The 22990-nt window shown below is 37.0% G+C and overlaps 1 protein-coding gene and 1 long non-coding RNA gene across 5 annotated transcripts; one reads left to right on the top strand and one right to left on the bottom strand.

Annotated features, from left to right (window-relative positions):
- Positions 1-216: 216 nt before the first annotated feature.
- Positions 217-22990, bottom strand: LOC124501527 (killer cell lectin-like receptor subfamily F member 1). 4 transcript variants are annotated; one of them, XM_047065781.1, is made up of 7 exons: positions 22842-22990; positions 12669-12801; positions 6322-6420; positions 5046-5201; positions 2032-2171; positions 1303-1415; positions 217-798 (listed from the first exon to the last, which is right to left on the bottom strand). In XM_047065781.1, exons 2-7 carry the CDS (start codon positions 12751-12753, stop codon positions 690-692), a joined length of 702 nt encoding a protein of 233 aa, XP_046921737.1. In that variant the 5' UTR covers positions 12754-12801; positions 22842-22990; the 3' UTR covers positions 217-689. The 4 variants fall into 4 exon arrangements, with proteins under 4 accessions (XP_046921737.1, XP_046921738.1, XP_046921739.1 ...); XM_047065782.1 differs by lacking the exons at positions 12669-12801; positions 22842-22990 and adding an exon at positions 9721-9778; XM_047065783.1 differs by lacking the exons at positions 5046-5201; positions 22842-22990 and having other exon boundaries at positions 12669-14051.
- Positions 4222-7386, top strand: LOC124501528 (uncharacterized). Its single transcript, XR_006959782.1, has 2 exons — positions 4222-4345; positions 7059-7386. It is a non-coding gene; the product is annotated as an uncharacterized LOC124501528 (long non-coding RNA).

The raw sequence follows: 22990 nt of genomic DNA, 5'->3' as shown, positions 1-22990 counted from the left end.
TGAAAGGGCTACCATTTAAAAAATTATTCACAGGCATCTGAGTGGCTCAGTCGGTTAAGCCTCTGACTCTTGATTTCTGTTCAGGTCATGATCTCAGGGTTTTGAGTTCAAGCCCTGCATTGGGCTCTGCGCTGACAGTGTGGAGCCTGCTTGGAATTCTCTTTCCCCTCTCTCTCTGCCCCCCGCCCTCTCAAAATAAATAAATAAACTTTAAAATAAAATAAAAAGATATTCAGAATATTTATTGCAACATAGCTTACAGTAGCAAAAACCTGAGAATGAAGTTAATGCTCAACAAAGCAGTAAAACATATATAAATCCATACTACAATGCAACACAGAATGATATGAAATTAACACAGAATATTGTTACACATAAACAAGCAAAATACAGAAAAGCAGATAAATTTGGTCACATTTGTTATAGCATGAAAAATGAATAAAAGTCCTGAGTATAAATCCATGGACTCACATTGGATTATATAATCACATAAAAAATGGGAAGGGCATATTTTGGATTATTTACATGGGTTACTCTGAGATTAGGACCAATGTAGACGATGGAGAGAAAATGGAGAAGACATTTTGTTGTTTTCAGTTTTAAATTCTCACTCCTTAAGGTTAATATTAGAACCTAATAGGCAAAAGCTTTCATCATTGATTAGTTCACTACTAAATTTTTTTTTAATTCTAATATTGGCAAATCCATTTGAAAACACTGCTGCAAGTTTCAGAGTAAATTTTGTTTTCTTTGGTAGCAGCACAGCTATTTTCTTTAGCTGGTCCTTTTATGACAAATCTGTAGAAGAAATGATAAATACATTGTTAATCATCGCTGCTAACGACATCCATTTACATTTTCGGCTAATTCCCTCCCTTAATCAAAACGTAACTCAGATTTCAGGGCATTTTCAAATCCTTTGATTCACTAAAAGTTACAGTATGTCTGTTAATATTGCTGTCTGTGATTTCGCAGAAAGTTCCCAGAGAGTCTGTTTAGAAGTGACAGAACTGAGAGTACATTTGTGCCCACGTCCTTGGTCTAGTCTTCTTTCCATTGTTGCATATGGTGTAGTTTTTAAACAATAAATGCACAACCTTTATTCTTTTCTAGTCTTTTGCTTTGAAAACAAAACCAAAGTATCCATCATTACTCCAGGGAACATTAACCTGATTTTCATCCTTTCAAATGTTTTAGTACCGAGAACTATTTCAGAGTTGATTTTGGTGGACCGAGAGGTGCTTTATGAAGATAAGTTCTACGATAGACAGTAAATCAGATAGTCTTTTTGAAAAGACTCACGTCTTTGAATCTAATGGAGAACCATCCACCCAGGTCCATGCCTTTTCCAGGGATGTAAAGTTGAGCCCAATCCACACGTAGTTTGATTGTTTTAGGTTTTTCTGTATAAAAGCCTAAGAAGTGAGGAATGAGTAAGTGAACAGAATATTTTAATAGTTTTCAGACATATTAAAACGATTTAGGATCTTATTGGACAATTAGTATCCTGCATGAGCATTCTGATAGTAATCAATTCATAACTTATTTACACACATTGCACATTTATTGTAAACATACATATACGTATACGCTACCTGTACATCGAATACAAGTATTCAGTCCAGGGCTAGCATGAGTCAAGTAAGGCACTGGCTTTGAGCACAAAATTTAGGAAGGTGCCAAAAACTCAGTAATCAAGGTAAATGATAACTGACTGGAAGGGTGGGAAGAAATAGGACGTAAGTCATTTTTTTAAGTTATTTATTTACTTTTTTATTTATTTAGAGAGGAACAGAAACAGCATGAGTGGGGTAGAGGCAGAGAGAGAGGGAGACAGAGAATCCCACGCAGGCTCCGCACTAACAGTGCAGAGCTGGGCGTGGGCCTCGAACCCACAAAACCGTGAAGTTATGACCTAAGCTAAAACCAAGAGTCCGATGTTTAAAAGACTGAGTCACCCCGGCGCCCTGAGGTAGGCTGTTTTTAACTCCACAGAAACTAACGCCATAACCCTGGCCCTAAACCACTAACCATTTCAATGTGGTCCTGAATGATTGGTAGATGAGATTTTCTTCCCAAACAATACCTATAACTGTCACTCCAACTTTTCATCTCATTAGAGAACCAATAACACTTTTTATGATATTTGAGCCATTCTGATGGGCACAATCCTGTAGTGACACAAAGGAAACAAAGAAAATTAAATTACATATGTATCTCTGGACACTGAATACTTACGTGTTGTATAAGAGTGGAGCTGTATGATAAAATCACTCACAACAAGGGGTTCAGATTTACAAGGTGTCCAAAACACAAATGATAATTCTTGGGAATTAAGAAATCAATTTAGTAAGATGAAGCAAAACTTAGACAAAGGGGAATGTTTTTCATGCCCGGATCTAATGTAATTTCTAAAATAACATGAACCATTTAAGCTGTATATTGCATTAATGTTACTTGAGAGATTAAATATTATTTATACCATTTTCTTATAATTTAACCAAATAAAGCTTTAAGACTTCTCTACTTCCTTTATGTGCATAAATCCTTAATGATTCCCTTTTGATATTAACTAATATTGAGAATTTAGTTTTTTCAACCTCTATATAATTACAAGTTTATATTCCTCGATTTTCTTAAAATTAAACTGAGGTCTTAAATTGTAAATACCTAAGACTTTGGCATAATAATGAACGAAAGTAAATTGTATGTGTAAATATGACGGCAGGTCAGTATATCTATTCAAACTTATGGCCATTAAAATCTCCTTTTTTTTTTTTTAACGTTTATTTATTTTTGAGACAGAGAGAGACAGAGCATGAAGGGGGGAGGGTCAGAGAGAGAGGGAGACACAGAATCAGAAGCAGGCTCCAGGCTCCGAGCCATCAGCCCAGAGCCTGACGCGGGGCTCGAACTCACGGACCACGAGACCGTGACCTGAGCCGAAGTCGGACGCTCAACCGACTGAGCCACCCAGGCGCCCCTAAAATCTCCTTTTTTTATTGAAGTAAAATTCATGTAACATAAAAGCCACCATTTTAACCACTTTAACGTGCATGAATTTTTAGCATGTCCACAATGTGCAAATACAGCTACTATCTAATTCCAAAATATTTTCATCACCGTGAAAAGAAACCCCGTAAATATTAAGCAGCTAGGATTCATCTTTCCATCCCCATTAAGTTTTGACATTGGAAAATGTGAATCTGCCAAATTTATTCTTCTTTTTCAAGACTGTTTTTACTATTCAGGATTTCTTGCAACTTTATATGAATTTCAGGATCACTTTGTCCATTTCCGCAAAAAAAAAAAAAAAAGGGGCATTGGAATTTTGATAGATCACTTTGATTGGTATTGCCATCTTAAACAAATTTTAGATATATACAAAGAGTGGAATATTAGTCATAAAAGGAAATAAAATGCTGATACATGATGTCACACGAATGAACCTTGAAAACATTATGCTAAGTGAAAGAAGCAAGACACAAAAAGTCAAATATTGTATGATTCCATATATGAAAATGCAGAATAGGTAAATCCACGGAGACAGAAGACAGATTAGTGGTTGCTAAAGGCCGCGGTGAAGGAGTAGGGGATTTTTTTATCGGGAGTAGGAATTTCTCTTCTGGGTGATGAGAATGTTTGGGAACTAGATAGATTTGCCGTTGCACATTCAAATGTCCTCATGCCATTGAATTGCATTATTTTAAATGGTTAACTTCATGTTTGTATTTCTTCAATTAAAAAAAAAAGTAATAGGAAATTAATATCTCAGAATTGGATATACAGCAGTTAGACTGACTTTAATAAAAGTTTAATGGTGTCTATATGATTCCATGTTTACCTATCAAAGCTTTCTTAACATCTAATCAGAGTGTAAAATATGTGTTAAAATTACAGTCTCTTAACTACTTTGAGACTTATACGTGTAAAACAGATACATAATCCAAAAGCAAAGAGTACCAATAAGTAAACCATAATATATATGACATTTTCATATGTGATCAAGAGAATAACACAAACTAATGGAGTAGAGAAAACCCTTTGGCAAGTAATTATAAAATAAATTAATCAACACATTTTTTTTTTCAACGTTTATTTATTTTTGGGACAGAGAGAGACAGAGCATGAACGGGAGAGGGGCAGAGAGAGAGGGAGACACAGAATCGGAAACAGGCTCCAGGCTCCGAGCCATCAGCTCAGAGCCCGACGCGGGGCTCGAACTCCCGGACCACGAGATCGTGACCTGGCTGAAGTCGGACGCTTAACCGACTGCGCCACCCAGGCGCCCCAATCAACACATTTTTCACATAAACCATAAAGTAAATGTTGAAGGCTCAAAAAGGTAAGTGTTCTAAAGTTAAACTGAAAATAATTGGAAGCAGAAGGGACAGTTTTCCAAAATTTTGCATGATTGCAAGTTCTAAGCATAAAATCATAATGGCGGGGCGCCTGGGTGGCGCAGTCGGTTAAGCGTCCGACTTCAGCCAGGTCACGATCTCGCGGTCCGTGAGTTCGAGCCCCGCGTCAGGCTCTGGGCTGATGGCTCGGAGCCTGGAGCCTGTTTCCGATTCTGTGTCTCCCTCTCTCTCTGCCCCTCCCCCGTTCATGCTCTGTCTCTCTCTGTCCCAAAAATAAATAAACGTTGAAAAAAAAATTAAAAAAAAAATAAATAAAATCATAATGGATAATTTGTTGTGTATAATCACTTTTATTCATTTTGAATTTCAAAACAGAATAAATAAAAGACAAAAATAGTTATTGGCAGCTTATTTATACACTGCCTTATAATCGCAGTTAACTTTCCATATTAATGTGTTTCAATTTGATTTTAAGTTCCTGAAGGGAACAGACTGTTTTGTTCTTTTTTTTACAGCTTTCCTCCCACTGGAAAAAGAATAATCAATATATATATGTACATAAAGATATATACATATATATATATGTATGTATATGCATATGTATGCATACCTGTTAAATAGGATTTTTCAAATTTTGAAAGCCAAACAATTAAACTCAATATAAGCCAAAGCTTTGAGAGATACCTGTATGGTCCGTAGCTTGTGAGCCACAGTGGCTTGTGTCCTTATTACTTATATTTCCTCTTGTGCCATTATTCATTTTTGGGTTTCCAATGTCATCGTGTTGGGTGAGATTTGAATTATTTCCTTTTTGGCATTTTTGCAATACTCCCTGAGAAACTTAACAACAGGATTATTTTAACATAGGGTAAATATCTTTTCTGTGCAATGTTTCAGAGACAAATTCTTTGGAATGATTCTGATGATTCGAACAAGAAACATCTGAAGGGGTAACTGGGAAGTTTCTTATTTTCATGTTCATTTAATGAAAAATAACTTTAAGGGTGACACGATTAATTAGTTTTTAGAATACATATTTGCTGCGGATCTATTCTGTGCCAGGCATTGTCCTAAGAACTGGTGATACAGTAGGAAATAAAGCAAAATTCCTCCTCTAGAGAGCCTACATCCTCTTTCCATGCTTTCTTTTTTTTTTAAATTTTTTTTTTCAACGTTTATTTATTTTTGGGACAGAGAGAGACAGAGCATGAACGGGGGAGGGGCAGAGAGAGAGGGAGACACAGAATCAGAAACAGGCTCCAGGCTCCGAGCCATCAGCCCAGAGCCTGACGCGGGGCTCGAACTCACGGACCGCGAGATCGTGACCTGGCTGAAGTCGGACACTTAACCGACTGCGCCACCCAGGCGCCCCTCTTTCCATGCTTTCTTAATGCCCTACTGAAACCTATGATACTGTGTTTAGCCTATTCTACCATAATTATTTATTTAAAATCTATGTCTCTCATTAGAGATTCTTGACCCTGATTATTCCTTTTTTTGGGGGGGGTGGTGAAAATTTGTGGTAATGCTTGGGGTATAGTAGCTGTTCAGTAAATATTTGTTGGACAAAAAAATAAACTAAATGTAATCTTAGATAAAACATATAAATATTTTTAAGAAAAATAATGGAATTCTCTTTATTCACAGTTTTCTAAGAAATCCAAAACACGGTTTCCAAATACATCTCTCTCTCTCTCTCTCTCTCACACACACACACACACACACACACACGTTTTCTTCCTGCTAGAATGTATGCCACTTGAGAACAAGATACTCACCTGATTTGACTACAGATTAAATACATTACAATGGAGAATGCTATATGGCTTTATACACAGTAGCTTCTAATTAAGCCTTTGTTAACATGACAGAAAATGAATAAGTGAATGAATGAATATGAAAAGAGTAGTAAGAAGAACGTAAACATTTCCATACTTGTATTTAAAATCTTTCAACTTACCCAGTAAACACAGGGAAATCAAAGTCAAAACCAGAATACCATTTATGGTTCCAGATATCCCCAGTAAGATTTTAGACCAAGGCAACATCACAGAAGAATCTGAGGGATTAATCAAATGAATTAGCTTAGAAAAGTAATTTCTAAGAAGTGAAAGCAACTGTAAGACGAGGATTGCAAATAATATTGGTTTTGAATTTCAAATGATATCAGGCAATCAAAAGCTTAAAACCTAAATAAACAGAAAAATAAATATGTATTTTATTCAGTAATAGTAACACTACATGGTTAGAGCTATGATGCATGTTATATCAGATCTTAAGAAATTGCTAATATTAGACATAACTGACCAGAGGGATAAAGAATTTTAATGTATACACCTAATAATTCCCCAAGCACGCATGCATACACACGCTCATTTGTGCATGTGCACTTACAAATACACACATCTATATTCACACAAATAGATACTTTCTAATTAATAAATTTGCTTTAATGTAATAATATTCACAAGTCATTCAACCCATCTCATTTACTAAGAAAGCAATACAAATCAAAGCTAAATACGACTCCTGGTACCAGCTATTCTAATCTAAAAAAAAAAAAATCCTAAGATCTTTTCTAACTCGTGTAATAATGATGCTTCAGCTTCTCTTTAGACGGTAAATTCTTTAAGAGTGACGACTATTTTCTTTTTCATATGTATGAAAATACTCATTTTATTTTCCATATACTGCTAGGTTCAAGATAAGATGTGCATTCAGTGATGGCTGTTATCAACAAACTGGTGTCATAACACAGAAAGTAAATAGTCTCATCCAGTGCCTCAACTATATACATTGTTATTTTTCTCAACCTCATTAAAAAGGACTTAGGTTGGTGGACATTAGCTTGTGGAATTATATGAGCAATTATTTTATGTTGAATAAATGAACACCTATATTTGCACATTTTATGTCATCAAAGATAATTTTTGAAAATGTATCACAATAATTGATAAGAAGCCACTCCCCATAACTATGATCATCCTTATTGTTCAGTCAATAAATTGAATTATAAATGCTGAAATTCATATTCCAAATACCCTTTAAATCTGTGGGAGTAAAAAAACCACATTTGAAGATGCTGAACTTGGTCGAGAAAGAGCATCATAAACCATATAAAACAGTATGTCAGAAAAATAGTACATAGCTTTTATCTTATAATATTCACAAGACAGTAAAATATGTTATATTCATTCAATTAATGGATTCCCTGTATTTCCCAGATTGTTTTTTAATATTTTGATATGTTAAAAGTTATCATCAAAAAATTCAAAGTAATTGTAATAAAATGTCATTTATTCATTTAAAAAAATCAAACACATGATTATCAGAAAACATTAGGAGAAAGGGTGCAGAAGCCTTTTCAAACTTAGGCTCAATTATTTCTCTTAAGCATCATGAAAAGAGTTCCACAGTATGAATTTGAGCCATATTAAGGTTTACGATTTTGGAGGAAATAACATTTTCACTATCTTGTGTTTTCTCCTGTACAGAAATTGTAGAGAATTCTCCTGCACAGAATTTAACTTACAAGACTTTAACATCAGAAAATAAAAATAAAAATAATTTTAAAAATCCAAAATCAATCACTCCTAAGTGTCCATACAAACATCTTAAATATATTATTGTAGCCCAAACATAAAATGACCATGGCAGATTTATACTAGGAATCCAATGCTATTCAATAGTAAGAAATTCATTTTGTCTTATTAATAGAGCTAGAAAGAAATGTATGATCATCTCAATAGTTGTAAAAAAATGCAGTTGATAAAACCCAACAACTTTATGCTAGAAAATAAAGCAGGAATTGATGGATACTTGTTCAATATGCACACAGTAACAGGTGTTTTTGTTTGTTTGTTTGTTTGTCTAATGAAGTTAATTGAGAAACACTGGAAGTTTTCCACAGAAGGTTGGAAAAAATTAATTAACTCTCATATAAAAGTTAAAGGGGAAAAAAGTCACAATAATTTGTTATTGAATACACACTACAAAAAGGCAAATTGTGACATCGAAAACATAAAAGGCAAGCATTAAAAAGGAAGAGTTTTTGTATGAGATTGAAGTTGTTATCAGTGTAAAATAGACTGGTTATATCTATAAGATGTTTTACAGAAGTGGATGGTAACCACAAAGCAAAGCCTACACATTATTAGATGCATGCACTAAAAGCAGAGGGAATCAAAGCATACCCCTATGAAAAACCAGCTCACAAAGGAAGGCAGCAAGAAAAAGAGAAAAGAATAAAGGAATTACAAAACAGCTAAATAGCAGGTAATAAGATGGCATTAGTAAGTCTTGTCATATCAAGAATTATTCTTAGCATAACAGTCTCCAGTTCCATCCACATTGCTACAAAAGGCCATATTTCATTCTTTCTCATGTGGTATGGAAACCAATTTGACAATAAATTTCATATTAGAAAATAATAAAATAAAAATAAAATAAATAAATAAATAGTGTCTCAAAAATAAAAAAAATAAAAAAAAAGAATTATTCTAATTATAAATGGATTAACTCCTCCAATCAAAAGACATGGAGTGGCTGGATAGATTAAAAAAAAACAAAACAGGATACAACTGCATGCTATGTACAAAAGACTCACTTCTTCCTTAAGGATGCACATAGGCTCAAAAAGAAGGGAGAGAAAAAGATATTCTATGCAAATGGAGACTAAAAGAAAGCAGAGGTAGCTACAAGATAGACATTAAGTCAAAAACTGTACCAAGAGACAAAGAAGGTCATCATCATGTAATGATAAAGGAGTCAATTTATCAAGAGGATATAATAATCAGAAATATATATGTACCCAACATCAAAGCGGATAAATACATTAAGCAAATATTAACAGATGTGAGAGGGAGAAATAGACAACAGTGCAATAATAATAGAGGGCTTCAATACCTCATAGTCAACAATGGATAGACCATCCAAACAAAAAATCACTATAAGAATGTGGAACTTGAATTATTACTTTAGACCAAATGCACTTAACAGACATACCCAGAACATTCCATCCAATAACAGAAGAATACACATTCTTCTCAAATGCACACAGAACGTTCTCCAGGATAGATCATATGATAGTTTATGAAACAAGTCATGGCAAATTTAAGAAGATTGAAATCATATGAAGGATTTTTTTTCCAGTGACAATGGTATGAAGCTAGAAATCAAGACAGCAGGATAACTGGAAAATTTACAAATATGTCAAATTAAGTAACACACTCTTGAACAAATAATGAGTCAAAGAAGAAATCAAAAGGGAAATTTTTAAAAATCTTTAAAAAACAAACTTGAAAATACAGCACAAAACTTATGACAAATAAACATGAAAATACAGCACAACAAAACTTACGGGATGCAGCAAAAGCACTTCTAAGAGAGATGTTTGTAGCCATAAATACCTACATTGAGATAAAAAGAAAGATCTGGGGTGCCTGGTTGGCTCAGGAGGTTGAGCATCTGACTTCGTCCTGACTTTGGCTCAGGTCATGATCTCGCGGCTCATGGGTTCAAGCCCCACATCGGGCTCTGTGCTGACAGCTCAGAGCCTGGAACCTGCTTCGGATTCTGTCTCTCCCTCTTTCTCTGACCCTACCCCGCTTACACTCTCTCTCTCTCTCTCTCTTTCAAAAATAAAGAAACAGTAAAAACAATTTTTTTAAAGGAAGATCTCAAATAAACCACCTAAATTGAAGACACAAGGAACGAGAGAAAAAAAAAAATTAGAGAGAGAAAACATTTGCAAATCTATATCTTATCTGATAAAGGGCCAACATTCAAAATATATAAGGAACTCATACAACTTATGCAAATCAATTGCAAAAAAAAAAATCTTATTTTTAAAGGGGCAGAGGATCTGAATAGACTGTTTTCCAAAGAAGGCATACAAATGGCCGAGGACCTGAAAAGTCTTTCAACATCACTAATCATCGGGTAAATGCAAACAATACCATAATGAGATACCACTTCACGTCTGTGAGAATGGCTATCAAAAAGAGATAACAGGTGTTGGTGAGGGTGTGGAGAACTTTGAACCCTTGCACACTGTTGGTGAGAATATAAAATGATGCAGTCACTATTGGAAACAGTATGACAGTCCTTCAAAACAAGAAAAATAGAGCTACCAAACCTTTCAGCAATCCCACTTCTGGGTATACCAAAAAAATTGAAATTAGTATTTTATTTCATTTTATTTTTTTGTTTATTTGTTTATTTTGAGAGAGAGAGAGAGAGAGCAAGCAAGGAAGGGGCGGGGGAGAGAGAGAATCCCAAACAAGCTTTGCACTGTCAGCACAGAATCCAATGTGGGGCCCGAAACTCACAAACCATGAGATCGTGACCTGAGCCGAAAGCAAGAGTCAGACGCTTCACCGACTGAGCCACCCAGGTGCCCCATTGAAGTCAGTATTTTAAAAAGATATTTGCCACTATTAGATTCATCATGGCATAAAATGGTACCATCGTGTGGAGCGATATTTGGGGGAAAACGAGCAAAATTACATGAGCATTTGCATTGGTATCCAGCAATCTCTCTTCTAGGAATACATCCCAGTGACATGTTGGCAAAACATGAAAAGACATATGTGCAAGGCATTGCAGTGCTATTTATAATAGGAATACAATAGAAAAGCAATGCAAACATCTTACATGGCCAATAATGGAACTAGTGGAATAAACTATGGCACATCCACTTAATAGAGAAATGTTAGGCTGTATGTAGGATTGAAATGTGTGGGAGGAGAGAGCAGGGTGAAAGCAAAAGATGGAATCTGGATTTTGGGGAGTTGGAGATCTCTGGAAGTACCTTGTTATCTAGGTTTGACTTTGAAAATACATAAATGTTTTAAATAATTATAAAATAATTATAATTATATCGTATAATAGGCATTGTATATATTATTACAATTGCACAGTGTGTATACTTATACATAATTATAAAATGAACTAAGTCAAGATGAAAAAAAGGTGATCCCTAAAAATAAAATGGAAGATGAAGTAAAGGGCCCTAACTGGATATTAAGTTAGTGGCTTAACCATGGAGAGGAATTATTTCAAGAAATTTTTTTTTAACATTTATTCATTTTTGAGAGACAGAGTGCAAGCAGAGGGTGGGGCAGAGAGAGAGGAAGACACAGGATCTGAAGCAGGCTCCAGGCTCTGAGCCGTCCGCACAGAGCCCGACACGGGGCTCGAACTCAGGGGCTCGAGCAGTGAGATCATGACCTGAGCCGAAGCCGGACGCTTAACTGACTGAGCCACCCAGCCGCCCCCAAGCAATTTTAAAACATAATGGGACTGTGCATGGAATATACACTAAGGGCAAGAAAAGAAAAACCTGCAAAAACATCTCAATCTATATTAAGTAACTATATTATTAGTAACTCTATTTCTACAGTGATTCTGAAACTTTAGATAGTGGCAAAAATGTAATGTCTTATTTTCATTACCACCAAGATACGAGGAAAAAAATACACAAATATATAATCACAAAGTTAAGTAAAAGCCCTGTGTATAATGACAGGACTTAACCTGTCAATTAGACTCAAACGTATGTCACACCCCAAGCTTTACTAAATATTAGCAAACTTTACTATTAGCGAACGATGCATTTATTGGTAAAGGATGAATATTAGCAGATGCCACTTAAATAGCTAGGAGTTGCACATTCATTATTTGCAGCCACCTGAGCTCCTTTTCTGCACCAAAACCCATTTTGGTTTCAGAGTGATATCTACAAACTGTGAAAAAAAATTTGCACAGAAGAGCCGTTACATTTTGTGGTCTTTCAAGTCAGTATCTCTATTTTCCAAACTGAAATTATCCACCTGGTGAAAAATACACTCAAAGTTTTTGACAAGCTGAATTAAAAACTAGTACTAAAGATGCCATTTTTATGAGTGAGAAGGAGGTGGATGATTGGGGCTAAACATCCATCTCAATTTTACTAATTTTGTGTATTTTTTTTCCTGAGAATGTCCTTAGGAAATTATATGACCCAAAATTTTTCTTAATAACAAGTAAGGGTGTATTTTGTCCTGAGAATGTCCTTAGGAAACTATATGACACAAAATTTTACTTTAAAAACAATTGTTGCCCTCACCTTGATAAATGAGAGCGAGAGACAGAAAGACAAGATGGGGGCAGACAGACAGAGGAAAGCACCAAAAAATAAAATAGTCCAAGAACAGTAAAGACTGCAATGTTGGAAATTACCGTCCATATTCATATTCAGATTAACCCACATTGAATTCTTATTCATATTAACCCATACCAATTGGGGAAAAAAAAGGAATACCATACCTTTAAATTTAAGTTGGGATGTTTCGATAGAGCTCCTTTTTTTCCATTGTAAATTCAATGTCATATATCTTTCTTCATCTTGCATCTTCAATGTGGGTGAATATATCTGTGTATATGTGTACGTTTTGTTTTCCTAAGTATGATATATAATAAGAAAATAATAAATCTGCTGCTATTCAGAGCTAGTCCTCAAATTGTTCACTCAGGGTACAGACAAGGGTACACAGTTTCATCTATCGGTGAAAACCTCAAAGGAAATGTTTTCTTTTTTTTTTCTTAAGTTTATTTCTCATGACCTACATAACACATAATTTCTAAACTGTCCACCACATATTGAATTTAATATCATATATGGTTCTTTGAAAAATGTTTCCTGATAATCCCATAAAGTCAGGGAAATGGAAATTGTACCCCTTTCAGAGTCGAGTTAAATGATACATAGGTGCCTTTCGGTTTAGTTACAATACATGAATTTTCAATTACACTTCCTGATATAGTGATATTTGATTTAACATAATAGCTTGCAATTACCTAACAGTTAAATTTCCTGACCCTAAAACAAGATTGATTATAAATCATGCTAATAATTTAATAATATAATTTGAAGAAAAAAAATACTGGCAACTTTTGACATTCTAAAGACATCTTAAATACCAAAAAAAAAAAAATGTGGGGAGAATTTAGGAAAGAAACCATATTTTTCAATGGCCTTTTCTGGTATTTGAGCAGAATGCCCAATATTCATGAGGCAGGACAGAGATTTCAGATTTTTTTTTCTCTTAGCTTTAGTGAGGTCTAATTTACATACCATAACATGGTATGTAATTACATGATTGGATGACTTTTAGAAAATAAATAGATGTGTGCAACATCACCCAAATGCACTTTTGGAACTTTCTTATCCCTCTAAAAAGTCCCCTCAAGCCCAATCTAAAAAGAGTAATACAGTTGTGGAAACATTCATTTTGTAAGTTGAGATGAAGTTTAAAATTTTGGTACATAACTCCTAAATCTTTGGCAATTGTAGCAAGTCGAGAACAGAAACCTAGAACTTTCCACAGGAAGGCTTCACTGGTGAGGCAGAAGATAGAGGAAGGTGAGCTGGGTAGACCAGGCACCCCTGGCTGGAGTACAGTCAGTCCTAGTCTCCTAGAGGAGGCCCAGGGCCATTAACCCTGACTCCTATCTCATTCCTCTGCCTTCCTGCCCCCCAAATCAATTGGCTAAAGGCAAGTGGAAGCCACGGGGCAAAGTTGTCTGCACAGGTCACTCTCCCGGGGCAAAGAATGAGATGCAGAAGGTGGAGAGGGGTGAGCTAATGCTACCCGTACAATTGTACTTTTGAATTTACTAGTGACTCAATGATTATTTTACTTGATATTTTCACAGTTACCGTAGGACTATTTTGTCTAAAAATTCATGTTATAGTCCTGCTATACGTATTCTACCTAGAGGCTTCAACTTTTGGTTTATTTATCAATAATTGGGTGGAAAAAGTGCATGTCCATCAGCGTCTTTCCTCACACATGCTGGAACTTACTACAGGGACACCTGTAACATTAGCTGGACAGCAGGGATGGAAGCTATAGATGCTCAGATAATAACCTCTTCCCTTCTCATGGCCGATTTTTTTTAATACCTCTGCTGAATGCCCAGTCTATCAAGGGCAAAGACCAAAGAGCACAAAGTTCAAAGGAAACCAGCTAATGACCTGATGGCAGATCTTCTACTTAAGCGTCTTCCATCATGGACTGGATAGTGCTTTGTGTTTGTAGGAATGATTACGGATTTTAGGAGCAGATTTGACCTCTGCACCTGTAATGTCCGCAAGGATCGCCATTCACAAGGTAACAGAATGTCTGATTTGTTGTTACGATTTTCCACACAATTTTGCATTTGGCATTTTGCAGAAAATAACGTCTGCTAATCCATTCATGCCTGAAGAAGTTACTTATCTATAAGTGACCTGCTGGGCAGGACGCTGACATGACTTCCTGAATGCACACTAGTGACACCAGCTGGTGCCCTAGACAGAATAGACAGGTCTGTGAATCAAAGCATGCAGTTAGGGTTCACAAAGTGCCCCCCCTCCCATTATTACACCTTATTTCTCCCATATGAAGAAAATTCCTTCCTTTTCCCCAGATCTTGGGGGTGTTTTTTTACATTTTTAAAAGTTTTTACTTAAATTCCACTTAGTTAACATATAGCGTAATATTAGTTTCACGTGTACAATACCGTGATCGAAAACTTTCCTACCCGGTGCTCATCTCAAGTGCGCTCCTTAATCCTTATCTCCTATTTAGCCCAAGACCTTGTTTTTGTTGGGTGTAGAGCTTCTAATGCCCACAGGAAGACTGTTCTAATAAGGAACATGATCAAGGCCCTGAAGAATTAGAAGCTAAGACTTCCTTTTTTGCATTTGTGCCTTCTCAACCCTTGAAACAAAAAGCGGAGAACAGCATCACTGCAGTTAGGTTACTGTTATACAAGGTGGTTAGCAGAACTATGCCTTGAACCCAGGAGATTTATAAAAGCAAGTTTTATTACAATTTCCCCTGACGGTTCTGGTAAATGAAATACTGGGCCAACACAATAGAAATACCACCAAGAACTTAGATCCTACAATAATGATAACCTGGGTCATTATATGAGCTGCACACTTTGTACAATTAGGTTGACAGAGAATAAAGGAAAAGAAACCTGAAATGGATAACAATCTAAACATTGTCTCCAGTGCCCAGAGTGGTGGATGTCTGCTGACTGAGAAACAGACCTCAATGATATAAAAGGACCAGAGAATTCCATTTGTGGCTTAAATAAAATCATCCGGGATGTAGGTTGCTCCTAGGTTCCAGAATCCTGTTGTCAAATCCTCTCTCAGAGTTAGGGTAGTAATGATAAAATAAATCAAATCCACCGCAAGTTGAGAAGTTTCTGTTGCTTCCACAAAGGGTTTTTGATTTACTGTAATAACTGGCTTTCTAAACTTAAATTAGAATCTAGCATATTAGAAAATTTGTACGATTCAGGATTTGCTGCGCCAAGCTAACCTGAATGTACAATTTCTGTAATTTCTGTTATTTACATTCAAAGCTTATATTTAAATGTAGGGTTTTTTTTTGGTATTATGGAAATATGTAACGGAATCTAAAGTGTCACATTATAGGATGACTATAATATTTATTAAAGCTGCCACAAAGGTCTTAGAAATAATTGGTAAACTGGAATTCATTACAACTAAAAATGGCTCTACCAAAGACACCTTGTCAAAAGAATGACAAGGCAAGCCATTGAGTAGGAGAAAATATTTGCACTTCACATTTGATAAAGGGCTGTTATCCAAAAGATACAAAGAACTCTTAAAGGTCAACAATAAGAAACAAAAACCTGATTAAAAAGTGAGCCAAAGACCTTAACTAAAGATAATATACAGATGGCTAGCAAGCATATGAAAAGCTCCACATCATATGTCCTGGAGACAATGTCATTAAACAATGGGATGCCAGTTCGCACCTGTTAGAATGGCTCAAATCCGGAACACTGGAAACGCCAAATGTTGGCCAAATTGTGGAGCCACAGAAACTCTCCTACATGGCTAATAGGATTGCAAAATGGTGCAGCCACGTTGGGGAATAGTTTGAAAGTTCCTTACAAAACTAATCATGCTCTTACCATACAACCCCGCAATAATGTTCCTTGGCATTTACTCAAAGGAACGGAAAAACATGTATCTACACAAAAGCCTGCAGGCAGATGTCTATAGCAGCTTTGTTTATAATCGTTAGTGCTTGGAGGCAACCAGGATGTCCTTTAGTAGATGAATGGCTGCATAAGCTGTGGTATGGGCAGCTTGTGAAATAGTATCCAGTAAAATAAGGAAATAAGTATCAAACCAGGAAAGGGCATGGAGAAACTCTAAATGCATATTACTATATAACAGAAGCCAATCTGAAAAGACTGCCTACTGGTACACTATATGATTCCACCAGGACATTCTAGAAAAGGCGAAACTATTGACACGCTATGAGATCAGCAATTGCAGGAGTAGAGGGAAGGATTAATAGGCAGAACACAGAGGATTTTTAGGGCAGTGAAACTACTCTGTATAACGAACACTATACCACTGCACCCAGGTCATATATATTTATCCAGACCCATAGAATGTACAGAAGCAAGAGTGAACCTTCATGTAAACTCCCATCTTGGGTGCTAATGATGTGACCGCATAGGTTCATCAGTTTTAACAAATCAATCGGGGCAGGTATTGATAGTGACAGATGCTGTACATGAGTGGGGGTGGGAGGATATAGGAAATCTGCGCAATTGTCTCTCGATTTTGCTGTGAACCTAAAACAGCTCTAAAAATACAGCCTTTAACAATTTTTTTTGAATCTAGCTTTTCAAAATTAACTTTAAATCCAAGTAACCGCAAAGAGTTCTAACAGCAATAAAAAGCCATCTTAGAATACTACAAAAACACTGATAACGACCAAGGGACACTAGGAGATTTTACCTACTGGCCCTACTAATTAGATACTTTTTTTTTTTTCAACGTTTATTTATTTTTGGGACAGAGAGAGACAGAGCATGAACGGGGGAGGGGCAGAGAGAGAGGGAGACACAGAATCGGAAACAGGCTCCAGGCTCTGAGCCATCAGCCCAGAGCCCGATGCGGGGCTCAAACTCACGGACCGCGAGATCGTGACCTGGCTGAAGTCGGACGCTTAACCGACTGCGCCACCCAGGCGCCCCTCGATACTTTAAATCAAGCTAAATTCTCCATAAATGGATGTACATTCAGGTTGGGCAAGGCCCCCAGTGATAAGAAGATCATCTGTTGCTGAAGTATCCTTTTTTTAAAGCATTTGCACCCATTCCACCTTTTGGGGCCAGTAAATCAATTGCAACATCCTTTTCATATGATACTTACTTGAACAATTGAAAACACCAAATTTCTTCCCAGCCACCCCATTCCTGGTTCTCACCGAGCAGTCTGAGCTATAACAATGTGTATTGATTTTATCTAATATTTCTCCGTGACTTGAACACTATCTTATCTTATTTTGATAAGGTCCCTCAACTTCCCCTAGTGCTTTTGTAAGCCTCTATAAATCAAGGTAATTCTCCCCACCGTGTTACTTTTTCAGTTTAGATTTTAACACAAGCTTCGTTCATCGTGTCAGATTCTTCATTTGCTGAATTTAAGAATGCTTGGCGTGTATGAATCTGTCACTGAGTGCATTAGCTATCCAAGTTGCGTGCCCTCTACAAATTTATTTATGTGACTTGAAGCATTCATAAATGTGACAGAGGATGGGACCAAAGACAATGCCTGTGGCATAGAGCAAATGATCTCTCTCTCAAGTAATGACAACTAATCTGAGTAAAACCGCTTTCATGTAGACTAGTATTATGATAGATTTTGTCAAATATCTCAAAGGAAACCACATATACTTTATCGTGAGTAGTTTTCAAACCCACTAGTGTAAATATACCAAGAATCTGATCTCATTATGGTATGACTTGTCTCCATATGCGTATAACACCCATGACTGTTTATTAAGACTTAGCAAACTACATTTGTAATAATTCACTCTGCCCACTGTTGCCCTAAAGTTCTCAGCTCCCAAACTATCTGATACATTTTGCCTTATCTCCTACAGAGACCTTGTTTGATGCCTACATATTTGTGAATTTCCTGGTTTCCCTTCTGCTATTGATTTGTAATTTCATTCCTTTGTGGTCAGAAAAGACAGCGTGATGTCAGTCTTAAATGTTTTAAGACTTGTTTGTTACCTAACATGTAAATGTTTTAAGACTTGTTTGTCACCTAACATGTACTCCGTCCCAGAGAATGTTCCATGTGTGCTTGAGAAGAATGTGTGTTCTGCTCTATGTGTGTCTGTTAGGTCCATTTGGTCTAATCAAGTTAGTTGTTTTCTTTATTGATACTCTGTCTAAATGTTTCAATCTGTTGCTGAAGGTGGGGTAGTGAAGTCCTCTATTATTGTTTCCTTGTTGTTCTGTTTCTGCCTTCTGTTTGCCAGTGTTTGTTTTATATATTTAGGTGCTCTGATGTCGAATGCATATATATTTATAATTGTTATATATTCTCACTTAATTGATCCTTTTATCTCTAGATAATGTCCTTCTTTGTCTCTTGTGAGAGGTTTTTTGTTGTTTCTTGTCTTATTTTTCGTTGTTTTTAGAGGAGGGGGGCAGAGGGACAGAGAGACAGAGCGAGAGCGAGAGCAAGAGCAAGAAACTGAAGCAGTGTCTATGCCCAGCATGGAGCCCAACCCAAGGCTCAATTCCATGACCCTGGGATTATGACCTGAGCCGAAAGCAAGAGTCAGACACTAAACCAACTGAGCCACCCAGACACCCCAGAGAGAGAGACAAAGAGAATCTCAAGCAGGCTCCACACTCAGCACAGAGCCTGATGTAGGGCTTGATATCACAACCCTGGGATCAAGACTTGAGCTGAAATCAAGAGTTGGGCACTCAACCAACGGAGCCACCCAGGCGCCCCTACCTTGTGAGAGTTTTTGACTGAAAGTCGATTTTATCGGATATATATATACCCTCTCCTTCTCTCTTTTATTTACCACTTGCATGAAATATCTTTTTCTAACTCTTTACTTTCAGTTTATGTGTGTCCTTAAATCTAAAGTGAGTTTATTTTAGAAAGCACACAGATGGGTCTTGTGCTTTGTACGTTTATCCACTCAAGTACTCTATGACTTTTTATTGGCGAGTTTAATTATTTACATTTAAAGTACTTATTGATAAAGAAGGATTTACTGTGACCATTTTGTTCTTTTCTGTTAGTCTTACTCTTTTCTCCGTATTTTTCTCTGATGTCTGCCTTTGTGTTTTTTTTGATTTTTTGCACTGGTATGCTCTGATTTCTTTCTCTTTGTGTGTGTTTAAGTTCTATACATATTTGGTTTTGGTTGTGGCTTGAGGTTTACATAAAATGTTTTACAGTTATAACAATCTATTTTCATACCAGATATCAAATTTACTGGAAAGCTATATGAATTAAAGCCATGTAGTATTTGTGTGAGGATGACAGACCAACAAAAGAGAAAAAGATCCCAGAAACAGGTGCACGGATACACAGACGACATACAACAAAGGTGGCTCTGCAGATCAGTGGAGGAAGGACTGACACTTTAACAAATGATGGTAGAGTACATCTGGGTATCTATATGTGAAAAAAGGAGGGGAGATAGGGGAGGTAACGGGTGGAATAAATAAATAAGAGTAAGAGTGCATTTATCGTGGGGCGCCTGGGTGGCTCAGTTGGGTAAGTGTCCAACTTCACCTCGGGTCATGATCTCATAGTCTGTGAGTTCAAGCCCCGTGTTGGGCTCTGTGCTGACAGCTCAGAGCCCGGAGCCTGTTTCAGATTCTGTGTCTCCCTCTCTCCCCACTCATGCTCTGTGTCTCTCTCTCTGTCTTTCAAAAATGAATAAATGTTTTTAAAAAATGTTTAAAAAAGAGTGCATTTATCTTGACGAACACTGAAAAATGAATCCGATGGTTGCATCATTATATTGTACACCTGAAATGAATACACCCTGTATGTTAACGATAGTTGAATGAGAAAGTCTATGCAAATGCAAAATATTGAACTATTTTCAATTGAACTATTTCATTAAATATTCAAAAGAATCTATAATAAAACAACATTTTGATTTATAAAATTCCTTAAATACTTTAGTACGGTATTTCACAGCTAAAATATGCAGGAAGAAGCTACTTCCTGATTTCCTGTAGCTTTTATTTCTTTATTTCCAAAACCCTGATGTATACTTCCGTAAGGAAGTGACTCATGCAAAGAACCACATTATGCCATAAAGTTTCCTACTGACCTTTTCTTTTACAGGAATCAAATCCAAGATTTTGTTACCATCGAACTCAAAGACATCCATTAACTGTACTGTAAATGTCCATGTATCCACTGATGGACGCACCCATATTTATTCTATGTGCCTATTTAATTTGTATTAATATAAGCAAGGTGTCACCTTAAGCATCATTTCCTCCAGATCTTCCTTGCCAACACAAACCCAAGTAATTCCGTTATTGTTTTACTGTCTCGATAGCATTTATCTAAGGACATCAACGGCAAAAGTGTCTTAAGGGCTCAAGAGTTGGTTGAGTATCTGACTCTTGATTTCAGCTGAGGTCATGATCTCAGTTTGTGGGATCAAGTCCCTTGTCAGGCTCTGTGCTGACAGCATTGAGCCTGCTTGGGATTCTCTCTCTTCTTCTCTCTCTGCCCCTCCCCTACTTGTGCTCTCTCTTTCTCAAAATAAATAAACTTAAAAAGATTTTCTGATCTTTTACATTTGCTTATTTTTGAGGGAGACAGAGACAGTGGGGGGGGGAGGGGTAGAACTAGAGGGAGAGAGAGACAGAGAGAGAGAATCCCAAGCAGGCTCTGCACCGTCAGTGCAGAGCCCGACGTGGGGCTCAAACTCAGGAACCGTGAGATCGTGACCTGAGCCCAAATGGAGAGTTGGACGCTTACCCTGATGGCACCACACAGGCACCCCTAATGTGAAGTGATTTTTAAATGTGTTCCACATGCATGATATCATTCGAATTTACAATCACACTTTTGGGTCAGCTTAGATTGTTGCCTCATTTTGAAAATGAAGAAAAGGGATATAAGAGAGATTGTGTTATTTTCCCAAGATAGCCCACGGATGGTGATAATTTGAGGCTTGAACTCAGAGGCCTCAGATTTGGTCTTTCCCTCCACACTAGCTTTCCCTACAGTAACAGGTAATACAACTGATATTATGCCCTCTTAAACCTTCATCAGAGACCTCCACAGCCACAAACACACTGCTCTACAAACCAGATACTTGCTTAAATCAGGCCTTTTTTTTAAATGTAAACAGTGACTTCCAAAATGAAGAAAGACCCTATAGTACTTGTATGTGTCCAGAAACAGTAGATATTATGCAGTCAAATGCAATGGATGATATCATCTTTGAAACACTTTACATCATACAAAAGTGCAAATTATTTTTAAAAATATATTGAAACCATCTGATTGAGCACTCACATAAAGTCAAAAGAAGACATATTTTAGAAAATGAGATGCGCCTGGGTGGCTCAGTCGGTTGAGGGCCCAGCTTCAGTTGGGGTCATGATCTCGCTGTCTGTGAGTTCCAGGTCCGCGTCGGGCTCTGTGCTGATGGCTGAGAGCCTGGAGCCTCCTTCAGATTCTGTGTCCCCTTCTGTCTCTGCCCCCACCCCCTCACTGTCTGTCCCTCTCTCCTTCAAAAATAAACATTAAAAATTTTAAAGAAAAGAAAAGAAATTGTGAAGTTCTCTTTTCCTTGTTTTTGCTTGCATATCCAAGTCTTTCCTCTTGGTCAATAAACTCTGAATAGACGGAGCAGGTAGCTGAATTCTGAATATTAAAGGCTGTTTTCTCTAAAACAGTTTCTACCATACATGCATTCATTCATTTGCTCGGCGTCAATTTAATATCTAGAATGTTCCAGGTCTCAAAAGTACAATAATTAAAAGTAATAACCAATAATTGAGAAAGTAAATACCAAAGGTCAGTAACAGAATTTATGCTGAGCTAATCTCTTTTTTTTTTTTGCAGACATAATAATTTATAAAACACGTGAAACAGGAAGAAGTCCGTAATTTTTATGTTTGTATTTCCAGCAGCCATCAGTCACGGGCCTACTCGCTTGTGCCTAATAACTGGCGAATGACTGGATGGGAAAGTGGGATTTGGTGACGGTGTTCCGGGGGGGGAGGGGGTGAGGGAAGGAGGCTTTTTGCAAGAAGACCGGCGCCAGAGGCTTGCACCTGCTCTCCACACAGATCTCACACTCCCAGAGTAGCCGATCTTGTTTAAGGCCTCACACAACCACTAGGGGGCACCAGTTGGCAAGCAGAACGGGGGCGACCAGTGAGAATCCCTGCGGGATACAGAAAAAGAAAGCCTGAGAGCAGCCTCTTAGAGAGCCATTCCTCTGCGGATCTCAACGCCTAGGCAACCATTCAGAACACAGAATCATGAGTGTGTGCTCACTCACTGCCTCGTGGCTTCCGAATTCATCCAATTAACTTTTAAGGCATACAAAAAACAATCAGTCAAGTAATGCTTGCTTAGTAGTTAATAATTACCTCTACTGATCTGTTGGTCGTTGCTCTCAGGACCGCCACATGGTCCACCAAGTCGGCACTGTTGGATCATCAATCATTCTTTTAAAATGCAGTTTTTAGGAGGCACCTGGGTAGCTCCGGGGGTCCAGCCTCCAACTCCTAATTTTGGC

The sequence above is a fragment of the Lynx rufus genome, unplaced genomic scaffold, assembly GCF_022079265.1.
Source record: "Lynx rufus isolate CCGP_SWC_20201006 ecotype Redwood Valley unplaced genomic scaffold, mLynRuf1.p SCAF_7, whole genome shotgun sequence".
NCBI classification, from domain to species: domain Eukaryota; kingdom Metazoa; phylum Chordata; class Mammalia; order Carnivora; family Felidae; genus Lynx; species Lynx rufus.
The sequence above is the reverse complement of the archived record's forward strand: the minus strand, read 5'-3'. Positions and strand labels throughout refer to the sequence as shown.